The sequence below is a fragment of the Diceros bicornis genome, chromosome 10 (assembly GCF_020826845.1).
Source record: "Diceros bicornis minor isolate mBicDic1 chromosome 10, mDicBic1.mat.cur, whole genome shotgun sequence".
Taxonomy (NCBI): Eukaryota; Metazoa; Chordata; class Mammalia; order Perissodactyla; family Rhinocerotidae; genus Diceros; species Diceros bicornis.
Window position 1 is genome coordinate 75370241 of NC_080749.1, and position 17831 is coordinate 75388071.

Consider the following 17831-nt stretch of genomic DNA (forward strand, 5'->3'; position numbering starts at 1 on the left):
GAGTAGAAATATGACTTTCCCTGAATAAATTAGACCACATTTCCTGTGATGAATGCCTCAAATTGTAGACAAGGCACTTTTTTCTTTTTGGATGCTGCAGGCTTGTTGTCTAGATATTGCTAAGACATAATGTCTTGTCATAACATTTCAGCCGTTTCAGGATGCTAAGACTTCTTTGTACTCTGCCAGTTTCTTGGACAAATCGCTTGACTGCTTGATCTAGGTTTTTTTTTTTTTTTTTTTTTGTGAGGAAGATCAGCCCTGAGCTAACATCCATGCTAATCCTCCTCTTTTTGCTGAGGAAGACCGGCTCTGAGCTAACATCTATTGCCAATCCTCCTCCTTTTTTGTCCCCCAAAGCCCCAGTAGATAGTTGTATGTCATAGTTGCACATCCTTCTAGTTGCTGTACGTGGGACGCCGCCTCAGCATGGCCAGAGAAGGGATGCGTCGGTGTGTGCCCGGGATCTGAACCCGGGCCACCAGCAGCGGAGCGCACGCACTTAACTGCTAAGCCACGGGGCCGGCCCATAATCTAGTTTTTTTAATGCATCTCAAAGCATGATAATTGAAAGTATGAGTATGTAGATATTTTCCTATTCTTATAAATCAAGGTAAAGAGCACTTTAGTATGATATATCCTCTGCCTTATTTTAATCAGCTTTGATAATACTACTTTTCTGTTGGGATCAATGAGGAAAATAAGCAAGAATTTTTTTTACTGCAAGCATAATTTCTAACAAGTGAGGGCTGATTTCAGTTTACAAGGTTTTTATTTCAGATCTAAGAGAAGCTTTTCCACCCTACTTAACTTAGACTATGAAATATGCATTATGCAAAACTTACAAAATCTTTCTCATGCGTATTCCATTTGTCTTGGTGCTATTGTTTTTACTTTTGATATTTTTTTCTGAATATTAGCCACTTTTTGTTTTGTTTTGTATTTACGTATTATATATCACATATATATTCTTTTGTCTCTTTGTCATAGTGTATACATCTTTGTAGTTGACCAAGAAGAGTTTCAAAAGTAGCCTTTTGGTTTTTTGCATGTACTTGATATTATTGATTTGAGGCTTAATACTTGCCGTTATTGGTTAATGCAGTTGATTATATTATGATGTTAATGGGAATTGGGTCATGACTTCAGTCAACTCTCCAACTAGTCTGTACTGAATCTTTGTAATTGGGAAAAGACGCCCTTTTCTCTTAGTGGATGCAGTCCCGTGCCAGGACGCATGGCTTAGTGACTAGAGAGTGTAGGCTGGATTTCAGCTCTGACTTGTCTCTTCAGCTGCAGAACTATATGTATTAGCCGTGTGTTGAATTAACTTGAATATGATTGCACTGTTCGCCACAGATTTTACTCATAATACTGCCAAATCAGGTGGCTTAATTTTGCTATTGGCCATAAGTAGGTTGGACTACACAAGAAACTTGTTTAGCTCCACCTGTCTTTCTTTAGTGGAAAACAACTCAAAAACATGTAACCGGGGCTGGCCCGGTGGCGCAGCAGTTAAGTTCGCATGTTCCTCTTTGGCAGCCCCAGGGTTTGCTGGTTTGAATCCTGGGCACGGACCTACTCACTGCTCATCGAGCTATGCTGAGGCGGCGTCCCATGTAGAAGAGCTGTACCTCAACAACCATGATACACAACTATGTACTGGGGCTTTGGGGAGAAAAAAGAAAAGAAAAGAGGAAGATTGGCAACAGATGTTAGTGCAGGGCCAGTCTTTCTCAAAAAAAAAAATAAAAACATAATATGCAGCCTGTAGATATGGGGCAGTAGAGGGTGATGTGGTGATTCAGAAATAGTGTTATTTTTGTAATCTAAGAAAAGCATTATTAGACATCTGGAAAGAAAATTATACATGACTGAAAATTTGACTCTTGTCTTTTTATTTGCTTTCTTTTATTGTAATGTACTTTAAATAGATAAGTAAATAAATGAATATAGTTTTTCTTTCATATATGTGCAGTTTTTTTTTTTTTCCTTTTGGGTCTCTCTTTTATGTTCTAATGATGTAGGTTTTAGCTTTGCATTTTTAGGGAACCAAAGTGTTCTCATTTATTTGATGGGGAAACGTTGTAGTGATTAATTTGATAGGATTTTTAGGGGGAATACATTCAGTATTTGACAGCTACAAAGTAAGTTATCTTTGTGACATAGAGGATTAATTGCCTTTTCATATCAGATAACAAGTCTGTCTAAAAATGATGATCTCAATGTCATGTAATTTCTTCCATTGTTCATTTATTCAAAAATATTTTTTGAGCACTTACTATGTTCCAAGCGTTGTTCTACGCTTGATAATTCTCAGTTTGGCAATTTTAGGAGGAAAATATATCATGAAAAAATGCCCAAGATCTATTAAGTGACAAAAAAGCAAGTTACAAAATTGTGTATGATGTGATCCCAATATATTTTAATCTGTGCATAGAAAATCAAATTTGCATGTAAATGCTAATTATCTTTTGGGAAGAGGTGGTGAAATTATGGAGTACTTTCTTCTTTTACGTTATATATTTGGACATGTTTGAAGTTTTTATAAGGAACATGTCGTTTGTAATCAAAACAAAACTTGTGATATATATAGGAGTATAAAACATTTAGTCTTTTTTCTCTGTATCTGTTTATATATAGATATATACACACACAATTTTTTACATAACTGGAATCTTACTGTGCATATAAACATATATCCTTTGTATGTTTAGGTATATACCAGCATTTTACTACTCTCCAATTGCTAATCATTTAGAATGTTTCAAAAACAATTTTTTTATATATATATGTAGTCCTGTGAACTTCTTTGTACATAGTGTATCTGCATGCAGTTCTGATTATTTCATTAGAATAGATTCTTGGGAGATGGCTTAGTCAAAAAATATACACTTCCTAAGGGTCTTGGTAAATATTTCCAAATTACTTCTCAGAAAAATTGCACCAGTGTCCAGTGTATAAAATTGATCAACTCTAATATGGAACACTACTAAGGTCATTAGTTCTGGGTTTTGTTTATTAATCTGTATGTCTTTTTACAAAATGTGCCACATACATTCAGGTGGTGTTGATAATAGTGATGAGGGAGGAAGGATGATCCTAATGGGATTCTGTTTTTACAATTAATATTCTAAAAATAACGTGGAGAATAGATAAGACTTTTCATTTATGTATTTGCATTTTTAGGCAATTCTGTCTTGAGCTAAATGGACTTGCTGTCAAACTTCAGGTAATTTATTTTCTTTAAATTAAAACTATAATTGAAAGTTCTGATTTTTTTCCTGTTTTTGTAACTTAATGTGCTTACAAAGGCAAAATTTCTAATTATTCTAGAATTTTACATGCAAATATAATAACCCAAATAGTAAACTTTTTCATTATTATTTTACATATTAAGAAATGTAACTGTTGTTAACAGAGTGAATGCCATCCAGATACATGTACTCAGATGACAGCAACCGAACAATGGATTTTTCTTTGTGCAGCCCATAAAACTCCAAAAGAGGTGAGAATTTGTGAAATAGAATGACTAATAAAATTATCATGACCTAAATCTCTCCAAGACAATGGTAGATAAATTTTTAGAGTTTTTAGTTCACTGTTTATTTTGCCATTTGGTTTACAGTTCTTTGCTGCAAGGTTATTGCCACAGTGCTATTTTAGAATTTCTTATGATTAGTATCATTTTTCATAATTTGGCAGTTGCATGGGCTAGAACTCACTGGCTATCACAGAATAACATCTGTCACATCAGGCTGATATCTAATGTGTAATGGATGATAACGTGTTTAAATTTTTGGTTCAGTCATAATATATTTTGATAGGAATAACTGTTAGTGATTACTAGTTGATGCTTAGTCTATTAAGTAGAAATATTACTTTTGATCTTTTTAACTTTATAGATTAATATTTTCTCTCTACATTTCATTAATATTTCTTACTATTTATTTGAAACCCACCATAATGATTTTCCTCTCCATAATTGGTCCTACATTGAAAAAATTACTCATGTTGTTTTCTCCTCATTTAGTTTTTGTCAAGGTGAGAGTATAGGAAATAGCAGTTGTTTATAGAAATTTTTTGTTTTAAATAATTTCTTAATATTATCTGATACCCAGTACATTTTCATTTTTCCTTAGTTATTTAAAAAATGTCCATTACATCTGATTTGTTTAAGTTATGCATTGTATTTCCCTTGATCTACATTCCTTTTTAATCTGTAGTAATTACTTTTTTTTTATTGAGGTCGTAATAGTTTATAACATTGTAAAATTTCAGTTGTACGTTATTTTTTGTCAGTCACCATATAGATGCACCCCTTCACCCCTTGTGCCCACTCCCCAACCCCCTTCACCCTGGTAACCACTAAACTGTTCTCTCTGTCTGTGTGTTAGTTTATCTTCCACATATGAGTGAATTCGTACCGTGTTTTGTCTTTCTCTTATTTTGCTTGGCTTATTTTGCTTAACATAATACGCTCAAGGTCCATCCATGTTGTTGTGAATGGGACGATTTTTGTGTTTTTTTTATGGTTGAGTAGTATTCCATTGTGTGTGTGTATATACACATACACACATCACATTTTCTTTATCCAGTCATGAGTTGATAGGTAGTTGGGTTGCTTCCACTTCTTGGCTGTAGTGAATAATGCTGCAGTGAACATAGCGGTGCATAAGTCTCTTTGAATTGTTGATTTCAAGAAATACCCAGCAGTGGGATAGCTGAGTCATATGGTATTTCTATTTTTAATTTTTTGAGACATCTCCATACTGTTTTCCATAGTGGCTATACCAGTTTGCATTCCCACCAGCAGTGTATGAGGGTTCCTTTTTCTCCACAACCTCTCCAACATTTGTTATTTTTTGTCTTGGTGATTATAGCCATTCTAATGGGTGTAAGGTGATATCTTAGTGTAGTTTTGATTTGCATTTCCCTGATGATTAGTGATGTTGAACATCTTTTTATGTGCCTATTGGCCGTCTGTATATCTTCTTTGGAAAAATGTCAGTTCATATCCTCTGCCTATTTTTTGATCAGGTTGTTTGTTTTTTTGTTCAGTTGTGTGAGTTCTTTATGTATTATGGAGATTAACCCCTTGTCGGATATATGATTTGCAAATATTTTCTCCCAGTTGGTGGGTTGTCTTTTCATTTTGATCCTGGTTTCCTTTGCCTTGCAGAAGCTCTTTAGTCTGATAAGGTCCCACTTGTTTATTTTTTATTTTGTTTCCCTTGTCCGAGTAGACATGGAATTCGAGAAGATCCCGCTGAGACCAATGTCAAAGAGTGTACTGCCTGTATTTTCTTCTAGGAGTTTTGTGGTTTCAGGTCTTACCTTCAAGTCTTTGATCCATTTTGTGTTAATTTTTGTGTATGGTGAAAGATAATGGTCTACTTTCATTCTTTTGCATGTGGCTGTCCAGTTTTTCCAGCACCATTTATTGAAGAGACTTTCCTTTATCCCTTGTATATTCTTAGCTTCTTTTTTGAAGATTAGCTCTCCATAGATGTGTGGTTTCATTTCTGGCTTTTCAATTCTGTTCCATTGATCTGTGTGTCTGTTTTTGTACCAGTACCATGCTGTTTTGATTACTGTAGCTTTGTAGTATATTTTGAAGTCAGGGATTGTGATGCCTCCAGCTTTGTTCTTTTTTTTTAATATTGCTTTAGCTATTCAGGGTCTTTTGTTGCCCCATATGAATTTTAGGATTCTTTATTCTGTTTCTGTGAAGAGTGTCATTGGGATTGCATTGAGTCTGTAGATTGCTTTAGGTAGTAGGGACATTTAACTTTGATTATTTTTCTGATCCATGTGCATGGAATATCTTTCCATTTCTTTATGTCATCATCAATTTCTTTTAATAATGTCTTATGGTTTTCATTGTACAGATTTTTCATCTCCTTGGTTAAATTTATTCCTAGATATTTTATTTTTTTTGTTGTGATTGTAAATGGGATGATATTCTTGAGTTCTCTTTCTGTAAGTTTGTTATTAGTGTGTAGAAATGGAACTGATTTTTGTAAGTTGATTGTGTACCCTGCAACTTTGCTGTAGTTGTTGATTACTTCTTATAGTTTTCCAATGGATTCTTGAGGCTGTTCTATATATAAAATCATTTCATCTGCAAACAGCGAGAGTTTCACTTCTTCATTGCCTATTTGGATTCCTTTCATTTCTTTTTCTTGCCTAGTTGCTGTGGCCAAAAACTCCAGTACTATGTTGAATAAGAGTGGCGAGAGTGGGCACCCTTGTCTTGTTCCTGTTCTCAGAAGGATGGCGTTGAGTTTTTCCCCATTGAGTATGGTGTTGGCTGTGGGTTTGTCATATACAGCCTTTATTATATTGAGGTACTTTCCGTCTATACCCATTTTATTGAGAGTTTTTATCATGAAAGGATATTGGATCTTGTCAAATGCTTTCTCTGCCTCTGTTGAGATGATCATGTAGTTTTTGTTCCTCCTTTTGTTCACGTGGTGTATCACATTGATTGATTTGCGGTTGTTGAACCATCCCTCTGTCCCTGGTATAAATCCCACTTGATCATGGTGTATGATCTTTTTAATGTATTGCTGTATTCATTTTGCCAATATTTTGTTGAGGATTTTTGCATCTATGTTCATCAGCAATATGGGCCTGTAATTTTCCTTCTTTGTGGTGTCCTTGTCTGGCTTTGGTATTAGGGTGATGTTGGCCTCGTAGAATGTGTTAGGAAGTGTTCCGTCTTTCTCGATTTTTTGAAATGGTTTGAGAAGAATATGTGTTCAATCTTTTCTGAATGTTTGGTAGAATTCTCCAGAGAAGCCATCTGGTCCTGGACTTTTATTTTTGGGAGGTTTTTGATTAGTGTTTCAATCTCTTTGCTTGTGATTGGTCTATTCAGATTCTCTATTTCTTCTTGATTCAGTTTAGGGAGGTTGTATGATTCTAAGAATTTGTCCATTTCTTCTAGATTGTCCAATTTGTTGGCATATAATTTTTCGTAGTATTCTCTTAAAAACCTTTGTATTTCTGTGGTGTCCATTGTAATTTCTCCTCTTTCATTTCTAATTTAATTTATTTGGGCCTCCTCTCTTTTTTCCTTAGTGAGTCTGGCTAAGGGTTTGTCAATTTCGTTTATCTTCTCAAAGAACCAGCTCTTTGATTCATTGATGCTTTCTACTGTTTTTTTTTTTGTTTGTTTCAGTTTCATTTATTTCTGCTCTAATTTTTATTATTTCCCTCCTTCTGCTGACTTGGGGCTTTGTTTATTCTTCTTTTTCTAATTCTGTTAGGTGTAGTTTAAGATTGCTTATTTGAGATTTTTCGTTTCTTAAGGTGGTCCTGTATTTCTATGAATTTCCCTCTTAGGACTGCTTTTGCTGCATCCCGTATGAGTTGGTATGGTGTATTTTCGTTTTCATTTGTCTCCAGATATATATATATATTTTTTGTGAGGAAGATCAGCACTGAGCTAACGTCTGATGCCAAACCTCCTCTTTTTGCTGAGGAAGATTGGCCCTGAGCTAACATCCATGCCCATCTTCCTCCACTCCGTATGGGATGCTGGCACAGCATGGCTCTACTAGCAGTGCGTCGGTGCGTGCCCAGGATGCGACCCAGCGAACCCCGGGCCGCTGCAGCAGAGTGCGCGCACTTAACCGCTTGTGCCACTGGGCCGGCCCCTGTCTCCAGATATTTTTTGATTTCTCCTTTAATTTCTTCAGTGATCCATTGGTTGTTCAGTAGCATATTGTTTAGTCTCCACATCTTTCTCACTTTCCCAGCATTTTTCTTGTAGTTGATTTCTAGTTTCATAGCATTGTGGTCAGGAAAGATACCTGATATGATTTCAGTCTTCTTAAATTTATTGAGGCTTGCCTTGTTTCCCAACATATGGTCTCCTTGAGAATGTTCTGTGTGCACTTGGGAAGAATGTGTATTTTGCTGTTTTTGGATGGAATGTTCTACATATATCTGGTAAGTCCATCTGGTCTAGTTTTTTGTTTAAATCCACTATTTCCTTGTTGACTTTCTGTCTGGATGATCTATCCATTGATGTAAGTGGGGTGTTATGGTTCCCTACTATTATTGTGTTGTCATTAATATCTCCTTTTGGGTTTGTTAATAGTTGCTTTATGTACTTTGGTGCTCCTGTGTTGGGTGCATATATCTTTATGAGTGTTACGTCTTCTTTGTGGAGTGTCCCTTTTATCCTTATATACTGACCCTCTTTGTCTCTCATTACAAGTTTTATCTTGAAGTCTACTTTGCCTGATATAAGTATGGCAACATCTGTCTTTTGTTTGCCATTATCTTGGAGTATCATCTTCCATCCCTTCACTCTGAGCCTGTGTTTGTCTTTAGATCCAAGATGTGTTTCCTGGAGGCAGCATATTGTTGGGTCTTGTTTTTTAATCCGTCCTACTACTCTGTGTCTTTTGATTGGAGAATTCAATTCATTTACATTTAGAGTGATTGTTGATACATAAGGGCTTAATGCCACCGTTTTATCACTCATTTTCCAGTTCTTCTGCATTTCCTTAATTTCTCTTGCCATGTATTTCAGACTACCAATTCAGTTTGGTATGTCTGTATGATGGTTTTCTTTTCTCTTTATTTATCATTTGTGTCTCTGTTCTGATTATTTGTTTAGTGGTTACCATGAGGTTTGTATAAAAAATCTCATATATGAGATAGTCCATTTTCTGATAGCCTCTTATTTCCTTAGACTAAGCCAATTCCATCCCTTTCCTTTTCCCCTTCTAAGTTATTATTGTCACAACTTATTCCATCTCATGTTGTGAGTTTGTGGTTAAAATGACAAGACTATATTTATTTTTGATGTTTTTGTTTGCTTTATCTTTAATGTTATAATTAAATGTTGGCTAAGCTGTTCTGATAGAGAGCTGTGATTTTCTAATTTTGTCTACCTATTTGTCTCCTTGCTCAAAGCTTTGTAACCCCTTTCTTTTTTTTTTTAAGGTGTGAGGACCTTCTTAAGCATTTCTTGTAGATGGGGTCTTGTGACACTGAACTCCCTTAGTTTTTGTTTATCTGGGGAAGTTTTTATTTCTCTATCACATCTGAAGGATATTTTCGCTGTTTAGAGTATTCTTGGCTGAAAGTTTTTGTCTTTTGGAATTTTGAATATATCATTCCACTCTTTCCTGACCTGTAAGGTTTCTGCTGAGAAATCTGCTGAAAGCCTTATAGGGATTCCTTTGAAAGTTATTTTATTCTGGCTTGCTGCCCTCAATATTTTTTTCTTTGTCATTAACTTTTGCCAGCCTTATACTATATACCTTGAAAAAGGCCTTTTTACATTGATGTATTTAGGAGTTCTTTTGGCTTCTGCAACTTTTATTTCTAGCTCCTTCTCCAGGTTTGGGAAGTTCTCTGCTGTTATTTCTTTGAACAAGCTTTCTGTTCGATTCTCCTTCTCTTTTCCCTCTCGAATACCTATAATCCTTATGTTGCATTTCCTAATTGAGTTGGATAGTTCTCAGAGAATATCTATACTTGTTTTTAGTTTTAGTTCTCTCTCCTTCTCCATCTGAAGCATGTCTATATTTCTGTCCTCCAAGCTGCTAATTCTGTCCTACATAATATCAGCTCAGTTGTTCAGAGATTCCAGATTTTTCCTTATCTCATCCATTGTGTTTTTCGTCTCCAATATTTCTGATTGGTTTTTGTTTATAGTTTCAGTCTCTTTTTGAAGAAGTTCCTGATATCATTGAACTATCTCTATTTTCTTGTGTAACTCATTGAGTTTTTTTGTGATAGTTATTTTGAATTCTCTCTCATTTAGATTATAAACTTCTGTGCCTTTAGGATTGATTTCTGCGTGCTTGTCATTTTCCTTCTGGTCTGGAGTTTTAATATATTTTTTAATACTGTTTGTGTAGATTTGTGCCTCTGCATAGTGATAGTATCTGGTTGCAGCTTCCACCTGCCGCCACTTGCAGGGGGCCATCAACAGTTGTGTATTCTGAGTCCGCTGTGACTCTGGCTCGCTGGCTCCTAGCTGCTGATTTTCTATCCTTTGCGTGGGTGCTCTGGCCAACCAGCTGAGCTAGAGTGCCGGGCAGAGAGAGGGGTACTTTTTTTCGCCTGCACCATCCAGGGGGCCTTCTTGCTCTGCCCTCACTATCTGCTCTCCTGGGGTGCTGGCTTGATCAAGACATCCCCGAAATAGCTTAGTCACTTCTGTGTGGGGCTTTCCCCTGGGCGTGAGGGAACTTGGAGAGTGCCGGTGTTCCTGCAGAGGGCTGCTCCTTCCCCCACTCCTCTGAGAGCCGCAGTCCTGAGCCCAGGGTCGTTGCCGTTTGGGAGGGAGAGGAGATCTCCTTACCTCATTCCTCTTCCTCCGGGGGGGTCCAGCATCTCTATCTTCAGATTTGTGGCTGTATAGGTCTCTCAATCGTCTTTTGTGTTGTGTGAATGTCCTCCGTTGGTATATGAATGTCCTTTTCATTGTGTCTTCTGGGGGAGAGTCTAAGGGGAGAGCTCACTCCACCATAATGCTGACGTCACTCCTCATAGTAATTACTTTTTACTTGACACTGAGTCATTGAAAATAATTGGGTTAGGCCAGTTCTGTAGAATTATAGACCTTCAAATGATCATTGTATTGACAGTTCTCTAAGGCTTGAAGACAAATGACTCTCTAGTTGCAATATTAATATCTGGTTTCTTTTGTTTGAAAAAGGTAAATTCTCCAAAATAAGGAATGTCTGGTACCAGTCTAAGCAAGTAGTACTTATTTGGAAGAGTGATTTCTTTCCACGTGTTACTTTTTGTGTGTTAATAAATTGAAGCAATGTTACAATTGTGTTTCATTCTACATCTGGGAAAATCCACCTAGCAGTTTTCATTGATAATTCACTGAAATTGGCTACATCCTATAGTGAATGATGTGATAATTGCAATTAGGAAACTGAATCAAGGTTACTTTCATTTTGGCCAATAGTAAAGATGTGTTATTCCCACTTTAGAGCAGAAAAGCTCTCCAGTTTGTAAGGTATTGTCACATTTATATATATTGTCATTGTTACATCCACTTTTTTCTTGATTACTATTAAGTGAAAGATAGGATAATCATCAGCATTAGGTCCTGTGAATGAGTCTTAAAATTACAACATTGCTTGCTGAAAACCAGCTGCGTTGAATTGTTTGTGTGTCAAAGGAGGATGATAGTAGAATTTCCAAGGGGTAGTTTAATGGAATGGGATTATTGTAAAAATACAAGCAAAAGAAAATCTTGAAAGGACACTTTTTGAACTCTTTTGGAATAATTGTGCAGTCAGGAAATAATAGCAACTGATAGATTAGTCACTAAGAAAGTTGCTCTTATAAGTTAAAAGCACTGGGTAGATTCTGAAGTGCAAGAAGCAGGGTACTCAGCACTATTGATGATTTACTCAGTGTCCTTGAGAATTAAAGAGAGGCATTGCAGCAAATAGACTTAATTGTACAAATAGTGATATTAAGTGACAAAGATTATAAGTTGTTATCATCTGCTAGCCCTTTCATTCACATGCAGGTTGTGATCACTTGTAGTAGCATTATTAATATATATTTGGCAAAATATAATTTATAGAAGTTTGTAAACACACATTACTTACTATTTTGTAACCCACTATATTTTGCCAACTTTTTGCTGTTACCTATGATGCAAAGTAGGACTAGTTAACTGAGAATTAATTGGGAGGAGGTGGAGGGAAGCAGGTAAAACAAGGCAAAACTCTTCCCCCAACTCCAAAAAAAAATTTCAGAAATCAGTTAAAGATCTAAAGTTATGCTGTCTGATACAGTAGTATCCATGAACCACATGTGGCTATGGAGCACTTAATGTGGGTAGTCCAAGTTGAGATGTGCTCAAAGTGTAAAATACATACCAGTTTCAAAGACTTAGTACAAAAAGACAATTTAAAATATCTCATTAAGAGATAACTGGATATCTACATACAAAAGAATGAAGTTAGACCCCTACCTCACCATATACAAAAATTAGCTCAAAATGGATCAAAGACCTAAATGTAACAGCTAAAATTATAAAACTCTTAGAAAAAAACATAGGTATACATCTTCACGACCTTGGACTAGGCAGTGATCTGTTAGGTATGACACCAAAAGCACAAGCAATGGAAGAAAATATAGATAAATCAGATTTCATCAAAATGAAAATTTTTTGTGCTTCAAAGGACACTGTCAAGAAAGTGAAAAGACATCCCACAGAATGGGAGAAAATATTTTTGCAAATCATATCTCTGATAAAGGTCTAGCATCCAGAACACATGAAGAACTATTACAATTCAACAATGAAAAGACAACCCAATTAAAAATGAGCAAAGGATTTGAGTAGACATTTCTCTAAAGAAGATACACAAATGGCCACTAAACACATGAAAAGATGCTCAACATCATTAGTCTTTAGGTAAATGCATATCAAAACCACAATGAGAATGGATAAACAAAATGTGGTATATACATGCAATGGAATATTATTCAGTCTTAAAAGGGAATCAGTTTCTGATACATGCTACAGCATGGTTGAGCCTTGAGGGCATTTTGCTGAGTGAAGCCAGACACAAAAGGACAGATATTGTATGTTTCCACTTATATGAAGTATCTAGAAAGGGCAAATTTACAGAGACAGAAAGTAGAATAGAGGTTGCCAGGGGCTAGGGGTTGGAGGGCATGGGAAGTTTTTGCTTAAGGGTTGTAGAGTTTCTATTTAGGAAGATGAAAAACCTTTGGTTGGAAACAGATTGTAGTGATGGTTGCACAACAGTGAATGTAATAAATGCCACTGAATTTTACTTTTAGAAATAGTTAAAATGGCAAATTTTATGTTACATATTTTACCACAATTTTTTTTTTATTTTTTTGTGAGGAAGATCAGCCCTGAGCTAACATCTGATGCTGATCATCCTCTTTTTGCTGAGGAAGATTGGCCCTGGGTTAACATCCGTGCTCATCTTCCTGCACTTGATATGGGATGCCGCCACAGCATGGCTTGACAAGCGGTGCGGCAGTGCGTGCCCGGGATCCAAACCTGCAAACCCTCGGGCTACCGCAGTGGAGTGCGTGCACTTAACCGCTATGCCACTGGGCTGGCCCCTACCACAATTTTTTTTAAATTGAAAAAAGAAGACACACCCCACAATGGCATACACTTCACACAGTAGAAACACTAAAATATAAAAGATAATAACAAACTTTGGCCAGGATGTGCAGAACCCTCATACGTTGCTGATGGGATTGTAAAATACTGTAGCCAGTTTGGAAAACAGTTTGGAAGTTCCTCAAAGTGGTAAGCATAGAGTTACCATATGACTTAGTGATTCCACTCCTAGGTTTATACCCCCAAATGAATGAAAACATATGTCTGCACAAAACTTACACACTAAAGCTTACAATCACATTATTCATAGTAGCCAAAAATGGAAACAACCCAATTTCCATCAGCTGATGAGTAAATAAAAAAAATGTGGTATATACATACAATGGAATACTGATTCAGTCATAAAAAAGAATGAATTCTATAGAGGGAGATACATATTTTTACAGCATTTTTGTATAAAAAACATTAAGTCTAAAAAGTTTTGAATCAAAAAAAAGAAAGTAACGTACTGATTCATGCTGCACTATGGATAAGCCTTGAAAACATGCTAAGTGACACAAAAGGCCATGTATTATTCCATTTTTAGGAAATATCGAGAATAGGCAAATTCATACAAGAGGGAAAGTAGATTAGATCTTGCTTAGGGTTATGGGGAGGAGAGAATGAGAAGTGACTGCTAACTGGTACTGGGTTTCTTTTTGGAGTGATAAAAATGTTCTGGAGTATAGTTGGTGATGGTTTCACAATTTTGTGAATATAGTAAAAACTACTGAATTGTAGACTTTAAAAGAGAAATTTTATGGTATGTGAATTATATCTTAATTTAAAAATACCCCAAAATTCATTAATTTTTATATCAATTATATGTTGAAATGATAATTTTGGCTATATAGAGTTAAATAAAATATATCATTTAAATTAATTTCACTTGTTTCTTTTAACTTTTTTAATGTCACTACTAGAAAATTTAAAATTAAATGCATGGCTTCCATTATATTTCCATTGGACAGTGCTGATTTAAAGGTTGCAAAATCATGGTACACCCAAATGACCAATATGAGGAACACAGTGATTTGGGATATTTGTTTTTGACCAGATCACCTGTAATCATATATATGGAGAAAGATAATTTTTTCAATAATTACTGGTCATGGTACTGTTTTAGGCAGTGAATCCAATAACCATAAATTCCTATGGATGTATAGTTAGAAAAATACTTTTTTTTTGTTTAGATAATCTTGATGTGTTTGTCATGTCACTATACTAAGCCACATTTAGTAGTTATTAATTTACATTTCTAAATACCGGCTTCAATCTCAACACTTAAAAAATACTCTAATTACTGGGTAGAGCTAGAGTCACTGATTCCTTTCTCTAGTTCATTTTTTCCTTCTAGTTGATTCCCTGGTTCATTCTCACTTCTCTTTCCTCTGATGCTTCTCCTTGTCTGCCCTCAGAAGAACTAAATGAGGAGAATTACTTTGCAGTTTTGTTTTTTTCCTTGATAATGATTTGCCATGAGACAATAAGTTTTATTGTTTCTGATAAATGGAATAGAATAAGACAGGTTTGTTAAAATATAAAGAAACTTCAAATTTCATGTTAAATTTTAAAGGAGGTTCAAGGAGAAAATTCTTCAGAGAGCTCCTAGACTGGTTAAGAGGGTGCTAAGGACATAATAAGGGAACATGATAAGGGATGCTTCCTAGGGTGTAAGGAGGCAGCGATCCCTGGAGGTGTTTGTGGAGAGAGGGGGGCTTCTGGGCCACTTGGTAAAGTATAAGTCAGTGGGCTAGGAATCAGTACATCTTGGTTACGGTTCTTGAGTTCTTCCTAACTTTGTGTCTAGCATAAGTCATTTACCATCAGTCAAGGGTGGTCCCCGCTGCTGTGCATCATTCTCCAGGGCTCTCCTGCTCATGCTTTAGAGCTGGGATATTTGTACACGTGCTTACTTGAATCTCTGTGATGGAGTCAGCCTCCTCTTAGACAGCATGCCTCAAGAGCAGACTTTGCTAAGTTGGACTGCTTGTTTTTGAAGGATTCCTCGTCCTTGCCTACAGATTCTTAAGATCTGGGAAGAAGCCTGTGCATGCTCTGCAAACTGACCAGCCTCAGTTTCCTCATTTGTGAAGGCAGAGGCTTAGATTAGGTAATCAAGTGTTCTTCCCAGCTCTAAAAGTTGTTTTCTTTTAAGTACAATGCTGGGAGTGAGAAATTGGTAGACTGATTCATGTATCTTCTAGAAGCCAGATAATATAGTTCATGGGCATAATAAAGCCTTATTTATTAATGTAATATTGAATTTTACAGTCATTCTGATATTGTAAGGGACTTTTTTCTTAGAATTTTGGAATAAGACACCTGTATAATAAATATACCTAATCCAAGTGGTAGAGCTCTTTGTTGATGCATTTTTATATCCTTTCTTTTATAGTGTCCTGCTATAGACTATACTAGACACACACTTGATGGTGCTGCATGCCTTCTGAATAGCAATAAATATTTTCCCAGCAGGTAAACAAAACTTTTATACATGGTGTTACACTTTTTGGATTTAATTTAAAACATTGATGTTTTTAAAACTAAAAGGTTATTGGTTCATGCATTGTATTCTTTTTTTTTTTTTTGTGAGGAAGATCAGCCCTGAGCTAACATCCGTGCTAATCCTCCTCTGTTTTTGCTGAGGAAGACCAGCTCTGAGCTAACATCTATTGCCAATCCTCCTCCTTTTTTTCCCCCAAAGCCCCAGTAGATAGTTGTATGTCATAGCTGCACATCCTTCTAGTTGCTGTATGTGGGACGCGGCCTCAGCATGGCCGGAGAAGCGGTGCATCGGTGCGCACCCGGGATCCAAACCCGGGCCGCCAGTAGCGGAGCACGCACACTTAACCGCTAAGCCACCGGGCCGGCCCTAATGCATTGTATTCTTTAAACTTTTTTTTTTTTTTCCCGCTGTTGTGTATTTGGCTTCTTGAAAATTATTCAGGTTTTGAAATGAGGTTTGTGGTTAAACTAAAGGCAGCAGGACTTGGGTCCCAGAGCTCACAGGCCAGTTCAGTCAAGGGTGGTCCCCGCTGCTGTGCATCATTCTCCAGGGCTCTCCCGCTCATGCTTTAAAGTTGGCATATTTATACACGTGCTTACTTGAATTCCTGTGATGGAGTCAGCCTCCTCTTAGACAGCATGCCTCAAGAGCAGACTTTCCTAAGTTGGACTGCTTGTTTTTGAAGGATTCCTCATCTTTGCCTACAGATTTTTAAGATCTGGGAAGAAGCCTGTGCATACTGTAATATATTATTTTTGAGGTTTGTGACTGTGACTGGTTTTTTATTCTATTAAGATATTTGTTACCAGGTGGATAGATTGGAGACTTTTTTCCCCCAAATATCATTAACTCCAAAAAGCTCATATGAAATATGTAAAAAATACTGGGATTTGCCTCAGTAACCTATATACATTCTTTTTAAAAAGACCATCGGGGATCGGCCCTGTGGCTTAGTGGTTAAGTGCGTGCGCTCTGCTACTGGCGGCGTGGGTTCGGATCCCGGGCACGCACCAACGCACCACTTGTCCAGCCATGCTGAGATGGCGTCCCACATACAGCAACTAGAAGGATGTGCAACTATGACATACAACTATCTACTGGGGCTTTGGGGAGAAAAAGGGGGAAAAAAAAGGAGGAGGATTGGCAATAGATATTAGCTCAGGGCTGGTCTTCCTCAGCAAAAAGAGGAGGATTGGCATGGATGTTAGCTCAGGGCTGATCTTCCTCACACACAACAAAAAGACCCTCAGAGGGGCTGGCAGCGTGGCATAGTGGTGAAGTTTGGTGCGCTCCATTTTGGCAGCCCGGGTTCGCGAGTTCAGTTCCCGGGCGTGGACCTACACCACTTGTCAGCCGTGCTGAGGTGACGATCCACATACGAAAAAGAGGAATATTGGCACAGATGTTAGCTCAGGGCTGATCTTCTTCTAGCAAAAAAAAGAGAAAGATTGGCAATGGATATTAGCTCAGGGCGAATCTTCCTCACCAAAAAAAAAGGACCATCAGAAATATGCGGGCAATTTTTATTTATCAAAAAAAAAAAAAGAAGAATCAAGTTCTAAGGAATAAAATAATAATTCCTTTCAGTAGTTTTAATCATCTCTAGTGGACAAAGTATTAATGTTGTAAAAGTATGTTTTAGTAAGTTTTGATTTGTCAGGGATTTGTTTTAATCACATTAAACTTTACCAAAGTTTCAAAACTAAAATACTGAATTTCTTAGGCACTGTGGTTAGGTAGAAAGAGCACTGGCCCAGGAGTAAAGAACAGGAGTTCTAGTCCTGCCCCTGCTACTTACTAGCACTGTGACCTTGGACTGGTCACTTATTTTCCCTGGGTGTTGGTTTCCACGCTTGTGAATTGAGGAGATTGGGCTATAATGTTCCTGTGATCTATCTAGCTCTATGAATCTGTGATTTCTTTTCTCTTTCTAGGGTTAGTATAAAGGAATCATCTGTAGCAAAACTAGGATCAGTGTGCCGTAGGATTTACAGAATATTTTCACATGCTTATTTTCATCACCGGCAGATATTTGATGAATATGAAGTAAGTATATTTCACTAATTATCCTGATACATTCTTATCAGAATGACAATAATATATATTGATACTATGTCTAGTTTTTTTGTATAGTAAATTAAATTTTTTGGATAGTAAATTAAAATAACATATTTT

At 36.6% G+C, this 17831-nt stretch overlaps 1 protein-coding gene across 2 annotated transcripts in view; it reads left to right on the forward strand.

The window, feature by feature from the left end:
• The window catches only part of LOC131410945 (MOB-like protein phocein), a 48792-nt gene that overhangs the window by 28945 nt on the left and 2016 nt on the right, over nt 1–17831 (forward strand). For both annotated transcript variants that reach the window (XM_058549509.1, XM_058549507.1), the window contains 4 exons: nt 3190–3232; nt 3422–3508; nt 15546–15625; nt 17591–17702. In XM_058549509.1, coding sequence (XP_058405492.1) covers nt 3190–3232; nt 3422–3508; nt 15546–15625; nt 17591–17702 — 322 coding nt within the window. The remainder of the gene's footprint in view (nt 1–3189; nt 3233–3421; nt 3509–15545; nt 15626–17590; nt 17703–17831) is intronic.